The 14,775-nt window shown below is 37.0% G+C and overlaps 1 protein-coding gene across 1 annotated transcript; it reads right to left on the bottom strand.

The window, feature by feature from the left end:
• Window positions 1–1,481: 1,481 nt before the first annotated feature.
• Window positions 1,482–1,920, bottom strand: LOC136383860 (protein S100-A10-like). The gene is made up of 2 exons (XM_066353775.1): window positions 1,703–1,920; window positions 1,482–1,587 (listed from the first exon to the last, which is right to left on the bottom strand). Exons 1-2 carry the CDS (start codon window positions 1,918–1,920, stop codon window positions 1,482–1,484), a joined length of 324 nt encoding a protein of 107 aa, XP_066209872.1.
• Between the last annotated feature and the right edge of the window lie 12,855 nt (window positions 1,921–14,775).

Below are 14,775 nucleotides of genomic sequence, written 5' to 3'. Positions count from 1 at the left end.
ATTCTTTCTCTGCGGACTGGTACCAAATGGCCCATGAACAGGTACCGGTCCGCAGCCCTGGGGTTGGGGACCACTGCTATAAGGAACAGTATTTTTTATTGCTTTTTTATTGAGCATTATTTGTATGTAATAAAATGAGCAAACTTTAAGTGAAAAATTTGGAGAGTCTTTGGTAAATGAATAAATCTGAGATAATTGAGATGTAAGACCTTTCCATCACACCAGGAAGACCCCTTGGACCCCTTTCCAATCTATCTCTACTCTCCCAGCGCAACCTGTAATCTGATGGTTGCCATCACTTTACTTTGTATAGTCTGCTGATCCAAAAATTTATATAAATGGCGTCGTACAGCGTGTTGTCTTTTGTGTTTGGCTGCTTTGGAACAAGGAAATGCCATTGATAGTCATCTAGATTATTAAGGTGACCAATTGTCCTCCTTCAGAGAGGATAGTTCTTCTTTTGTAAGTTCCATCCTCCCTCGAAAAGTGTCCTCCTACATGTCCTCCTTTTTGATATTGGAAGATTAATCTGTAAATGTTCGCATTTGATTGATGCAGAGTCGATCCATTGCGTGTGATGTGACGTATTTTTATCTAAATGAGTACTTTTATCTTACAAATATTATTAAAAATTAATAGTTGTGTAAGCATAATTACAATATAAAATATTACAAATGTTTTTATTATGCATTTATTATATTATAGTGTGTTATTATTACAATGAGTAAAATGTTTCTTTTATTTATGATATTGTTTTCTTCAATTTAGTTTTGTCCTCCTTTTCACTGTAAAAAAGTTGGTCACCTTAATATTATTGCATCTATTACCAGTCTGACCTTTTTATTGCTTAAAAGCACACTATTTTAAGAACACATCAATTTATTTATCCAGTTTCTTATCTATAGACATTTGGGTATTTTTCAGTTTTTTTAGATTATGGTTAAAACTGCCATAACCTAGCTTTTAGCTGCACATATTTTCATTTGGGGGGTGGGGGTAAATCCCTAAGGGTGTGTTTAGGGACTGGTGGATTGCTGTGTTTTATGGTAAATATACATTCAACTTCATATTAGGAACTACCAAATTCTTTTCCACGGTGATTGCATAATGTATTTGTACCAGCAATGTATGAGACCTGTACTGGCCTCACATCCTTCCTTTCTTTGTGCTTCCATTTCTACCTTCCTTTGGATTTATTATGTATTTGTTTTTATTTTCTGTTTCTCTATTATATTGTCTTTTTAGCCACCCTCCCCCATTTTTTAATAACTAAAAAAGCAATTTGTTTATTGACCGCAAGAGGATACAAGCAATATCAAAACCAAAAGCTTCTCTGGTTTTAATTGGTTTTTCTTTCTCTTGTCCAATGGCAGTGAGATATTTTTCATACATTTCCTAGGGGTTCAATCTGCTCATGAAATCCTTACATGGGGGAAGCTGTGGGGCAGAGAGATTCCGTGAGGGACCCATTGGGATCCCTATTAGGGTGGAAGCAGCCTCCCAGCATTGCTTGCTTCTTTTCCCTTCGGCTTCATGTGTAGGACAGAATATCTTTTGCACACAGTGGTGAGCCCAGCTATTAGTGAAGAGCAGCTCGGAAGCCCACTTTGCCGTCTCTGCACCGGTCCACGTCCTTCATGATTAAAGCGGCTCTGGAAGCCCACTATGTCTTCTCTGCGCTGGTCCACGTCCTTCAGGATTAAAGCGGCTCTGGAAACCCACTCCGCCGTCTCTGCACCGGTCCACGTCCTTCATTATTTTGCTCATGGCTAAAGGCTCTTTTTGATTTTTCAAAAACCCAGGGCATTCCTTTTCCACGAGTAGTCTCAGGTTCTTCTTTGTCGAGTAGCCTTTCCCTCCAGCACATTTATGAAATGTGGACATCAGAGGTTCCGTGGCGTGTTCCGTTTGAGATGGCATTCGGGTGAGGTCTTGGCCAGGGTCGCAGCCGGCTCTCTGGGCTGACTGGGACACAGGACCAGTCTAGCAATCCCTCTTTATATTATTTGATGGTTGTTCCCAAGAGTTAAAATTTGCATTTCTGGCTTGGCAAAGTTACCTGATCCCACTCCCTGTACAAGGTAAGAATTGTGCAGAAGTATAATGACATTTACACCTTTCCTGTTCTTTGCTATTGTTTTCATATATTTTACTTCATGTGTTATGAACCTCATAATATATAGCCATTATGTTTATTTTAACAAGTGAATGGGCTTTTAAAGAATCCTAGAAAAGAATGAAAAACAATCTTTTGTATCAACAAATATAGTTACCATTTTCAGAGCTCTACCCTTATTCTGGTTTATGTTTGGATGATCTCTACTGGCTGTTTTTCAAGTTCACTGCTCCTTATTCCGGTAGATTTCGATTTTTATCTGTTATCATGTTGCCTTAATCTTTAGGCAAATATGCTTTTGTCTTTTCTATAATGGAAAAATGTTATGGCTTCTCCTTTATTTTAAAAAATTAAGGTAAGTTTACATGTATAGAAATGTATATATATAAAATGTCCAATTTGAATGAATTTGACAAATATATGAATACGTGTAACCAACGATCCTGTTGAAATACAGTACGTTACCAATTCTCCAGAAATTTATTTTATGCCTACATTTAGTCATTCCCTATATTTCATCAGTAACTACTGTATTTGGCTTTCATTTTATTGTAATCTGCTTTTTTTTCTCTAAATACAATAATCAAGAAATGCTGGTATCTGTCCCCTACACATTACCAACCCCCAGGACTTTTAAAGCTCTATTTTCTTCTGACTCCCATTTTTTTTAATGAAAATTTAGCCACCTTTCATGCTGCCTTTCTATAGCATGCACAGTAAATACTGTTTTTATACCCTGTAATTAAAGAGTTTCACTTAATCATTGGCTTTTAGCAATTTGATTATGATGTACTTAGGAAATGATATTGTCTCACATTTCATCTAGTCATTGTTTGTTGTTCTTTATTCTTCTCTGATTGATGTTTAGATCATTTCCATTGGTTCTTTTGCAAGTTCTTCTTTGCTGTCCTTCTTGAGACCAATCTGCTGTTAACCTCATCTATTGATTTATCTTCAAATATTATGTTATTCTAATTATATAATTTCTATTTTTAGTTTTAAAATTTGTCCTGAAATTGGCTACCTGTTCACACTTCCCTTCATCTTTGATTGTAGATCTCTAACATACTTATAAATGTTGTTTTTAGCTCTTTTCTAATAATACTAAAATGTAAATCATTGTTGGTCTCTTTAAACTGATTTTTCCCTTCTCTTGTTATGTGTCACATTTTCCCATTTCTTCACTCTTACAATTTTTTTTATTTATAAATTTTTATTAATTTTAATGGGGTGACATCAATAAATCAGGGTACATATGTCCAAAGAAAACATGTCCAGGTTATCTTGTCATTCAATTATGTTGCATACCCATCACTCAAAGTCAGATTGTCCTCCGTCACCTTCTATCTAGTTTTCTTTGTGCCCCTCCCCCTCCCCCTTCCCCTCTCCCGTCCTCTCCTCTCCCGTCCCCCCCCCTAACCACCACACTCTTATTGCATACTAGACATTTGGCGTATGCATTACAGAGACTCTTGATTCTGTTGTTCTCCCCTAAACAGTATTGAATTTTGTTCTAGTAGAAGTTAAATGACCAGTGGATCACTTTCAATGTCGATAGGCTTGGTTGTGTGTTTTTTAGCCTGTGTCTATTTCAGTTTTCCCTTCAGTCCTGGGTGTAGTCTTTACTCCTGTGGCATGGCCCTTCCGGAGTTTCACTGGAAAGGCTGAGGTATTTACAAAGCCTTTCTAACTTATAAGATTTGAACTCAAACTCTATCTTACTTGTCATGAACAGAAGCCAAAATTTCTGCTTATCTCTTTTAGTTTTCAAGCTGTTGTTTCTCCCCATGTTTTTGTGGAGCCCTTTCTCCAAGTTTTGCCTGATTTAGAAGTCGACCAAGGATTTGAGGAAAATTTAGGTGAATATCAATATTTTGGTATTGCTTCCTTTGTTTTTCTTTCCAAGAAGGTGTCTCTCCGAATTCTCTCTATTTAGTCCCAAACTTCTCCAATTCCTGAGATCCAAACTGCTTAAGTTCATTAATTTGTGCATAAAAAAATTCACAAGTTTGAAGACAATTTAGAATGACATAGCCCAGGAATGGTCATGGCAATATGTTCTTTCCCCGCAATGTACCCCACTCCACCGGTTCAAGAATATTTGAAGATAAGGCAAACAAAATAATATTGGGAAGTCAGAAAATAAAATCAACACAAATGGTAATTTTCAAGCAAAGATATACCAAAAGAAGACATATGCATTACAGAAACTCTTGTCTAACCACATTTCCCTGATTAAAAAAATTAATAAGTTAGTATGCATCTTTAAAACCCTCTGCCTCCATTTCCTTCAGGAATTTAATGATACAAAGAGAAAGATGGAGTAATTCTGGCATTTTTGCCTCCTTGGCTTATACTATCTTGTCCCAAATTGTCCAGTTTATCCTTGATATTTAAAATTTGCTAGGATAGCCCTGGCCGGTTGGCTCAGTGGTAGAGCGTCGGCCTGGCGTGCAAGGGGTCCCGGGTTCGATTCCCGGCCAGGGCACACAGGAGAAGCGCCCACCTGCTTCTCCACCCCTCCCCCTCTCCTTCCTCTCTGTCTCTCTCTTCCCCTCCCGCAGAGAGGCTCCATTGGAGCAAAGATGGCCCGGGTGCTGGGGATGGCTCCTTGGCCTCTGCCCCAGGCACTAGAGTGGCTCTGGTCGCAACAGAGAGATGCCCCGGAGGGTCAGAGCATCGCCCCCTGGTGGGCAGAGCGTCACCCCCTGGTGGGCGCGCTGGGTGGATCCCAGTCCAGCGCATGCGGGAGTCTGTCTGACTGCCTCCCCGTTTCCAGCTTCAGAAAAATACAAAAAAAAAAAAAATTGCTAGGATATATCTGTGCATAGCTGTCTTTATACATAGACTGGGAGGGCAGCAGAAATTTTTCCATGTACATGCCCAAATTTTGTTTTCATTTTAAAATATTTTTAGGTTATCTAAAATGATTTTTCTATGTATAGTTCTAGTTTCTCTAATACAACTCTACCTATAACTCTGAGGTCTCGTATCCCGTCGCCACCATCCTCCTCTCAGTACTACTGTATTGTCGTGTCTTTTTGTCATTGTTGTTCTGTCTTTCTGTAAGAATTTTCATTTGTTCTACCTTTTAGCAATTTAATGTTCTGCCATTTGCTTTGGCAGTTTTTGTCTTTGTTTTCCAATTCAGATTTCATTTCTGCCTTTCACCTTGCAGTTCCTGATGACATTAATCTCCCTTTGCTTATATTTTCATATTCTATTTCTTTAGGGCTTTTGACTCCTGTTTTATAAAGTTCAAGTCTCTTACATTAATGAGGATTATTAAAACCCACAAATAATTATGCATTTCACCCCTACTTGTGAAATGAAAGCAACAACAAGTATTAGAGAAATAGGTTGTAACGTTAATGAGACTAAGGAACGTTAATTTCACCTAAGAAGTGACCAAAATAAGGGAGAAAAATTAGAAATCCAAAATGATTATTAAACCAGTGATTATTGCTTCTAAAGAATTCACTTAAATGGCAACAGCATTCTGCTTCTGTGAGGGAAGAGTCCTTTTGGCAGGAAGAAGAGGACTAATTTATTCATTATAAAATTGAACCCAGATAAAGAAAAATTCACCAGCAAAGTAAATTCATTACAATCCTATGTCAAGTTTTTTTTCTCTTCTGATTTTTCCAGAGTCCCCTCTCTCCCAGTCTTTCCCTTCCGCCTCCTTACTTAATTATATTCGCAAATTCTTGCCATTTGGAACAGTTTTTGGAGCGGTGGAAAAGTGATGTTTGAGAGGTGAAAGGCAATCACAACCTGGCCTGGAATCAATTGATAGGGAGCACTCTTGACAGCGCTCACCAGCTGATCACCAGCTGTACTTGGGAAGCGGCCGCTCAGCAGCCGTCTTAGCAATTTGGGTCCACTCGCAGTAATTGGTTTCAGATGGAACCAGAACAACTCATTTCACACTGTCCTCATCCCACTGACCAGAGAATTAGAGGACATAATATAACATATTCAAGGCAAACTCCCAGCTTCATGGAAATCCCATCACTTGCATTCTAGCCTCAATTGGATCTGATTGAGTCCTGGTAGCCCCTGTGTGGGAAAGAAGGATTATTATAATGTTACTTCAGCGGTTAGCTGTGTTCGCCCTGCTGCTCTGGCTATGACTCTTGTCATTCCTTGCTGAAGAACATCTTGCTTTACAAACACTGAATAGGTCTCTAATCATGCAATTAAGGAAAATGTTAGTGATCATATTCCTAACTTGGAAGAGAAATAGTGGGTGCAGTTTTATCTTGTTCTCACTAAGTGTCCTCTTTTAAATTTAAATCTATACAGAAAATAAAATTGAATATGCTTTCAATAGACTTTTTCGTTTCTCCTTTTCTTTGATAAAAGGTCATATATCTATATATATATAGATATATAAAATTTCAGAATTTCTGAAGTAGAGAAATTGGGTCCATCCTATTTGTAGTTTCACAGACTGTAAATGTTACTTTCAGCCTTAAGTAAAGTAGCAAGATATCCAATAGTAGGTTTAAACAATGAGGATCTTCTAGCTACCATAAGAAGAAATCTGGACACAAAGTGTCTCCAGGGTGGGTTCAGCAGCTGAAGAATGTTCCAAAGGACCCAGGTTGTTTGTATCATAATCACATTTCCACTCCACTGTCCTGATTGACTCAGTGTCAGTGATGTCTACACTCATGGTGACAAGATGGCATCACTAGAGACAAACATCACATCTTCAGAGTATTAATGGTGTTATGGCCAATGTTTCATGACCAACTCTCTGGCAAACAAACATAAACAAAGAAATCTCAATTTGCAGCTTTTGGTGATTTTTATGCCATAAACATCCCATAGCCAGTTTCAGTCTCCAGGGTGATGGCATGGAATGCAACAGTGAGAAGAGATGCTCGTGGTCATGAGTCAATAGATGCCGGCTCCAACTTACCACCAGATACCTACCAAAGTCAGGAAGAAGAAAGAAATAAATGTGTCTAGAGGGGTAAAGCTTTCCCAAAAGTTCTTAAATTCCCTATGTCCCATTGATCTAATGCCTACCCTTAAACTAATTACTGGAATGACTGTGATTGCTTGGAAGAGTAATCTGCATTCATTCCTCAAGACAGGGTAACTTTCTTTAAGATTGTAGGAGAGTAAATATCTGCAAAATAGTGGAGCAGTTGAACCACTAGCAAGAGGATGAGAGTGCCTGGTAGGTGGGCAGATAATAGTGTGCCTGCCAAAGGGACATAACCAGACATAACTACGATCTACGGACAAATACACATCAGAAGGAATAGAGAAAAGTAAGCATATATATATATATATATCTTAATTCTACCTTTAGTATCCTTTTATGAGTCCACCATAAAAACAAGCACACATCATTTGGATGTGTCATTTTTTTTTTTGGGCAACTCCTGGAACCTAGGCATGGTGAAACATCAAAGTGGAAAAAGATTACGAGCTGAGTTGGCTCGACGGCTCTCAGAGAGCACTTCAAACAGTCTGAACGGTTGAGGACAGCTAAAATTCCCCAAGAAAAACACCGTCTCTTATATGAAACATGACCCTGAACAATGCTAATATATTTCTGGACTTGAACATTTTACTATCTGCTGTTCTACAGAAACTTTCTAAAGCATGCTCATCATTTCTAGCAATTGAGATGGTGCCTTTTTGTTTGAAAGAATGATGTTTTCCCCACAGAGATGGGCACCGCTGAGTTAACGAGGGTAGCTAAGGATGGTTAGAAGGACCTACGCAGACAAAAATAAATACTGGGGTTTTTTTTTGTTTTTTTGTTTTTTTACAGGGACAGAGAGAGAGTCAGAGAGAGAGATAGACAGGGACAGACAGACAGGAACAGAGAGAGATGAGAAGCATCAATTATCAGTTTTTTGTTGCAAGATCTTAGTTGTTCATTGATTGCTTTCTCATATGTGCCTTGACCGTGGGTCTTCAGCAGACTGAGTAACCACTTGCTCGAGCCAGCAACCTTGGGTCCAAGCTGGTGAGCTTTTGCTCAAACAAGGTGAACCCGCGCTCAAACTGGCAACCTCAGGGTCTCGAACCTGGGTCCTCTGCATCCCAGTCCGATGCTCTATCCACTGCGTCATCACCTGGTCAGGCAAATACTGTTTTCTTGAGGTCAAAAGAAAAGAAGCATGTTTGTTCCTTTTGATCAATGGAGAGTGATTAAGGTTTTCTTTCCCATTACACTATTTCCTAATTTCTTCTTGTATTTTTTTAAAATAAGGAAGATGTCAGCTCTTTTTAAAAATGTTTCTATCTGTTATTCATCCTTTAGGTTCCTTGTGAGTACTTTACCCCTAAACACACACATATAACATGGTATCTATGAATCTACATTTTTTTCTCTTTAAAAAAAGAAGCTAGATTTTAGCTATCCTTTTTTGTTGACTATTATTTTGCTTATTGACATGAGCAGTTTAAAATCTTGTGCCCATTGTGATGAGGTGTTAGTGACCCTGCTGAATCAAACCCTATGCTATCAGGTGAAGATTTAGAATATCTTTATAAATTGATGAGTTAATTCTCTAAAACAGGGCAATGCGTGACCTAACACAAGAAAGACTGTTAATAGTGTTACTATAATGATAATGAGTTATATGTTGCCATGTGAGCTAGCTGTGTTAGATTGGTGTCGTTCTATAGTACATTACATGGTTTAAATTGTGTTACAATTAGTAGTCAACATTCATATCTGTTATGTATGTGCTGGGGTTTAAAATTTTTTTATTTTCTTTTATTTTGGAAGAGGAACGATAATTATTTTGCTATCTGTTGTGAAAAATTATTCAAGGTGAAACTGACTGAGATTCAAAAGAGGAGATGTTGGAAAGCAACCCTTTGAAATTGATAAACATTAAAAAAAAAAGATGAACTGTCAATCTTGGAAATATTTAGAAAAGAATTAAGATTTCTTTGCCCTACTGGCAATGTCTTGTTCAAAGCCCAAAAGGGCCCTCAAAAGACATCTGGTATAGCCTTCCATATTTGACTGATCAATGATATAAATTTAGTTTTGGCTCTAAAGCAAATTTACAAAGTGATCTCATTTTGGATACTAGGTAAGTATATCCCTTCCCTGGTGTCCAAGAAAATACATTCCTTCTCCATTTGCACTTTATGAATATTTAGATGCTGCATTGTCCCCCATATCTAAAGCCAGATAGTTGCATATATAGTTGAAAGATATCTTTTTGGGGGCATTGACCAATTGCTTGAGCATTTCATGGACAGATGTAGTAAAAAAATAATTTATCTTTTATACTTCAAATAAAGATAATGGTACCATTTTCCTGATGCCAACTTCAGAAGGCATAGCTTTAAAATTATATATATATATATATATATATAATTTTAAATCTTATGTACTTCTAAAACCTAGGGCTGTTATATTTATATTTCTTGTTTCAGTACTTTTCTATACAGAAATATCAGTTTTGAGAAAGTTTTTTTTAAGTGGGATCTCCTTAATGTGTTTTAATGAAATGTAGATAATTAACTCATTGCATTATTAGTTAGGGTAATTTAAAAATTTAAACTTTCCATCTGCTTTGCTCCAGTGGTAACACAGGTAATAAGAAGGATCAGCAAATTACTCAGAAACAAATGTAATTTATAATTGATTCTTCTAAGTATCAATATTTCTCCTTTGAAGAACTTCATGGGGTTATCAGATTTCTAGTTATTCAAAAAAATTTTTTAAATGTTTAAAAGGTTTTTTTTGTATATTTTTTTTTACCAAGTGCATATATTATATTTTAAAAAATGAAATTGTTTTATAGACCAGTTTTAGATTTATAGAGAACTTACAAAGATAGTATAGAGAATTCTCTTAATTCTACTTTTAGTATTCCACATTAGTATTAAACAGTTATCACAATTAGTGAATCAGAATTGATTTTTTTATTCTGATATTAAGTCTATACTGTATTGAGACTTCCTTAGTTTGTACCCAATGTTCCACGTTCCTATTTAGGATATCACATTACAATTAGGCATCATGTTTCTTTAAGCTCTTCTTGGCTGTGACATTTTCTCAGACTTGACTTGTTTTTGATGACCTTACCAGTTTTAAGGAATTCTGACCCGATATTTGGTAGACTATGCCCTGATTTGGGTTTATCTGATGTTTCTGTCATGATTATACTGGTGTTATGGGTTTTAGGGGATAAACAAAATGCATTTTTAAATGCAAGTGCTTTGTTCTGTCTTCTCATCTTCACACTGTGGATGTTTATTAAGAGAAAGAACAGGTTAAAAGGTCTCCTAGAAACAGGGATATTAACTGCATTGTTTACCATAAAGTTTAAAGTAGCTTATATGACAAATTTAAACATTCCAAAGCAAGGAAGTTCATAACTCCAGGAAAATTTTGTTTCCCTCTTTAAAGAGTCAGGTGGCAATCATGAATTTCTAGTGCTGATTTCCTGACTTTTCAGTCATAAATCCACAGGTCTGGAAAAGGTGCTCCTCAGTAGTGTAAAGCAGTAGTTTTTTAACTTGTTCACCATGAGAACCTCTGTTCAAAATAAATTGTGCATGGCCAGATAAACAAATAAAAGCAAACCGGTTTGATTGAAGCAAGTCCCCAGCAGGACATTCTTAGAGTATAACTGCAAAGCTACCGGTTTGGTGATTGTTAGAATGATCAGAGAATAAATATGCCTATTTCACGTGATTCCCATGAGGCCTCAGTGATAGGTAAGGTGTCTATTATTGCAAATTTACATCACATAATAGCTCAAGAAATACCAGATGCCTTCTTTTCAAACCATAATTTAGTAAATGTATCTTTGCCATTTAAAATATCATGATGTATAGCCCCCCAAAATACAGTACATATAATGCTTAGGAGAGATCATTAACATTTAGTAATTCATTTTATATTGTGAAATTAAGAAAATTACCCCAGGTTGACCCTCTGAGTAGTGAGGTTATTTTTTTTGTTTTTTTTTTTAAATAAATTTTTATTTTAATGGGGTGACATCAATAAATCAGGGTACATATATTCAAAGAAAATATTTCCAGGTTATCTTGTCATTTAGTTCTGTTGCATACCCATCACCCAAAGAGAGATCGTCCTCCGACACCCTCTATCCAGTTTTCTTTGTACCCCTCCCCCTCCCCCTCTCCCTCCTTCCCTCCCCCCACCCCCCATAACCACCACACTCCTGTCCATGTCTCTTAGTCTTGCTTTTATGTCCTACCAATGTATGGAATCCTGAAGTTCTTGTTTTTTTCTGATTCACTTATTTCACTCCGCATAATGTTATCAAGATTCCACCATTCTGCCGTAAGTGATCCGATGTCATCATTTCTTCTAGCTGAATAGTATACCATGGTGTATATGTGCCCCATCGTCTTTATCCAGTCTTCTTTTTTTTTTTAAGTGATTAAAAGCCTTTAAGCAAACTCTTGGCCAATACAGCAAGAATCCATAAAAGAGTAGTGTCCTTAACATGTTCACCAAGTCCAAGTTGGCCCCATCACCATGCCAAATCCCTGAAAAATGCAACCCAACCCCAGTTCAGTCTGTTAGGAGCTGTCACAGGGAGCAGGAGTCCAGGAAAAGTCCACATCCAGGAAAAGTCCTCATGGCACTGGAATTGTTGTCACCATTCTATACTTTGCAGCTCATGCTTGCTGACCCCCGGGAGTGAGTTTTTTGTTTTTTTTCAAAAAATGAAATTAGTTCCAGTTCCAGTTTTATTAACTTAAAATCATGTTTGTTTGATAACCAATTTATGGAAACCAGAAGAACATACATTTGCCTTTTTTTAATGTTGCCTTACACATTTTTAAAATAAAAATTTTTGTACGATTGTACTCTGGATGGTCAGGAGGCATGAGGACATACATGAACATTCATACTACTCAAAGGGTTAATATCTAAACTGGGAATAATCCAACAAAATTATATAAAATATTTCCTAACATCTAAAATATAGAACATTTTAAGATGCTTTCCTAAGATAAGAATATTCTATTGGTCAGTGGTTTTAAAAACTACTGACTCCATCAGTCGTATTGCATTGGAAATATTGGTATTATGGAGGATGTCAGTCATGCTAATCAAATATTAATATTTAGTTTCTAATATTAATAAACAGACAATATCACTTATCTAGTTTGTATTTCAGAAAAATGGCAACAGTACTTAGAACACAGTGGAAAATTTGCTGTAGTCTGAGTTGATAAAAAAGAGCAGAAGTAACAACATTAAAGCCAGTAAATCAGAATTCTAATACACTCTGCTCTGTTAATGTTTGACAAAAAAATTTGCAATAAAAGGAAGAAGAAGGAGGAGGAGGAGAATTTTGAAATAATAAATATAATTTGTCTTTGGTATTTTGTCATACTTAGTGAATCTAAATGATAAATATTATGAAGTTTATAAGGTCTTAGTTACATTTGATCATGGGTGAATAACAAACATTTTTTTAAATTTAGAAATTAAAGTTAATGGGGTGACATTGATTCATAAGAACACATAGGTTTCAGGTAAACATCTCTATAGAATTTGAACTATTGGTTGCATTGTGTGCCCGTCACCCAGAGTCAAATCATTTTCCATCACCATATATTTGTCCCTCTTTACTCCCCTTTCCCATACCCCCCTCCATCTGGTAGCCACTTCACTTTTGTCTATGTCCATAAATCTCAGTTTTATATTCCACCTATGGGTGATATCATATAGCCCTTAGCTTTTTCTGGTTTCCTTATTTCACTTAGTATAATGTTCTCAAGGTTCGTCCATGTTGTTGTAAATGGCATTTGATCATGGATGGATGACTAAATTTTTTAATGTGCTTCGTTAGTTTATATCAGTGGGGGTTTTTTGTTGTTGTTTTTGCATTTTTTTTGAAGCTGGAAACGGGGAGGCAGTCAGACAGACTCCTGCATGCGCCCGACTGGGATCCACCAGGCATGCCCACCAGGGGGCGATGCTCTGCCCATCTGGGGCGTCACACTGTTGCATCCAGAGCCATTCTAGCCCCTGAGGCAGAGGTCACAGAGCCATCCTCAGTGCCCAGGCCATCTTTGCTCCAATGGAGCCTCGGCTGTGGGAGGGGAAGAGAGAGACAGAAAGGAAGGAGAGGGGTAGGGGTGGAGAAGCAGATGGGCGCTTCTCCTGTGTGCCCTGGCCGGGAATTGAACCCAGGACTCCTGCACGCCAGGCTGACGATCTACCACTGAGCCAACCGGCCAGGGCCTATATCATTATGTTAGTAATTAACTGTAACTTTCCAGAGCATTATGTTACTATTCCAATTGATTTAAAAATATTTAAGCATCTATAGGAGGGAAGGAGTTAAACAGTTGCTTTTCCAGTTTTACAGAGGGACAAAGCAAAGCAAAGGGCAATTGGCAACTTCTGTAGATTGGGGAGGGATTCTGGGGAGAAACTGAGTGTCCTAAATCTTAGGTCAAAAACTTTTCTGCTAAAGATTATGGTTAGTTTTAATATATAGGTTCTATTTATAGTTTTGGGGGGGGGTTCTCTCTTTTTATATGTTTTGCTAAGAATATTTTTTTATTTGTGTAAAGCAGATAACATCTATATCTGATATATTTAGTTTTGAGGGGCAAATTTTTCAGTGTATAAAAGAATGACAAAGTGAGGTGATGCACTATTATATGTTCATCTGAAGTTCATGGTCACTGACATATTAATCAGAGCTTTAGCCTCTGTGACTTTGTGGTATTATTTTTCTGCTTAATTTACCCTAAGTCCTGGCCAGAATGCTGCCTATGTCATTCACAGAAACAAAGCAAGAGGCTATAAACTCCAGTGAAGTCACAACCATCACTAATAGTGATCACTAATGCCATCTTCATTCGGGAATGTCAGACCTGCTACATACTTTGTTTTATTACAGAAGCCTTAACATATTTAGAATTTATTTGCTATTTCTTAGAACATTAGAGATATTTAGGGAACACTTAGAAAATTAACCTGCAGAATTAAGTAGAAAGACAGAAATGACAGCCAGATAAATTGCATTATTTTTATATCAATCTAATTAGAGAAAACTCACACAAAACATTGACATTACTAGACGATGTTTCTGGATTCCTGGAGGTCATGTGAAACAATCCATAGCGCATGAACAGATCCTGCCCTGTGAATGGGAGCCAGGAGGGAGATTTCACCTCATCTTAGATTGTTTTGCTGAGTAACAACCCTTTTGTATGGGAAGCTACTCTATCTAGCCTTTTTGTCTTTGCCACAAGCAATCCTTTTTCTTTTACTTTTTTATCATTAATTAAATGTTATTATTGTTAAATAATTATGGTAGTAGCTATTCATAATAATTCAAATGATATTTTGAGAAGATGATATTAAAGGCATAATTTTTTTTGACTTCCCCATTTGTAAGTACTTCCTGCCACTGCTGAATTTTCATTGTTATACATTTTACTTTTCTGGTGCAATGCAATTCTTTTGTCTTGTGTGATGGTTATCTGTGTATGCTTGTTTTACTTTCTTTTTTTTTTTTTTACCTGAGTGCATATTCTGGCAAAATAGAGAGAGCCATGATTCACCTCTTGCTACCCACACTCCTAGACATTTTTTTTTTTTTTGTATTTTTCTGAAACTGGAAACAGGGAGAGACAGTCAGACAGACTCCCGCATGCGCCGGACC

Source organism: Saccopteryx leptura, chromosome 12, assembly GCF_036850995.1.
Source record: "Saccopteryx leptura isolate mSacLep1 chromosome 12, mSacLep1_pri_phased_curated, whole genome shotgun sequence".
Taxonomy (NCBI): domain Eukaryota; kingdom Metazoa; phylum Chordata; class Mammalia; order Chiroptera; family Emballonuridae; genus Saccopteryx; species Saccopteryx leptura.
The sequence above is the reverse complement of the archived record's forward strand: the minus strand, read 5'-3'. Positions and strand labels throughout refer to the sequence as shown.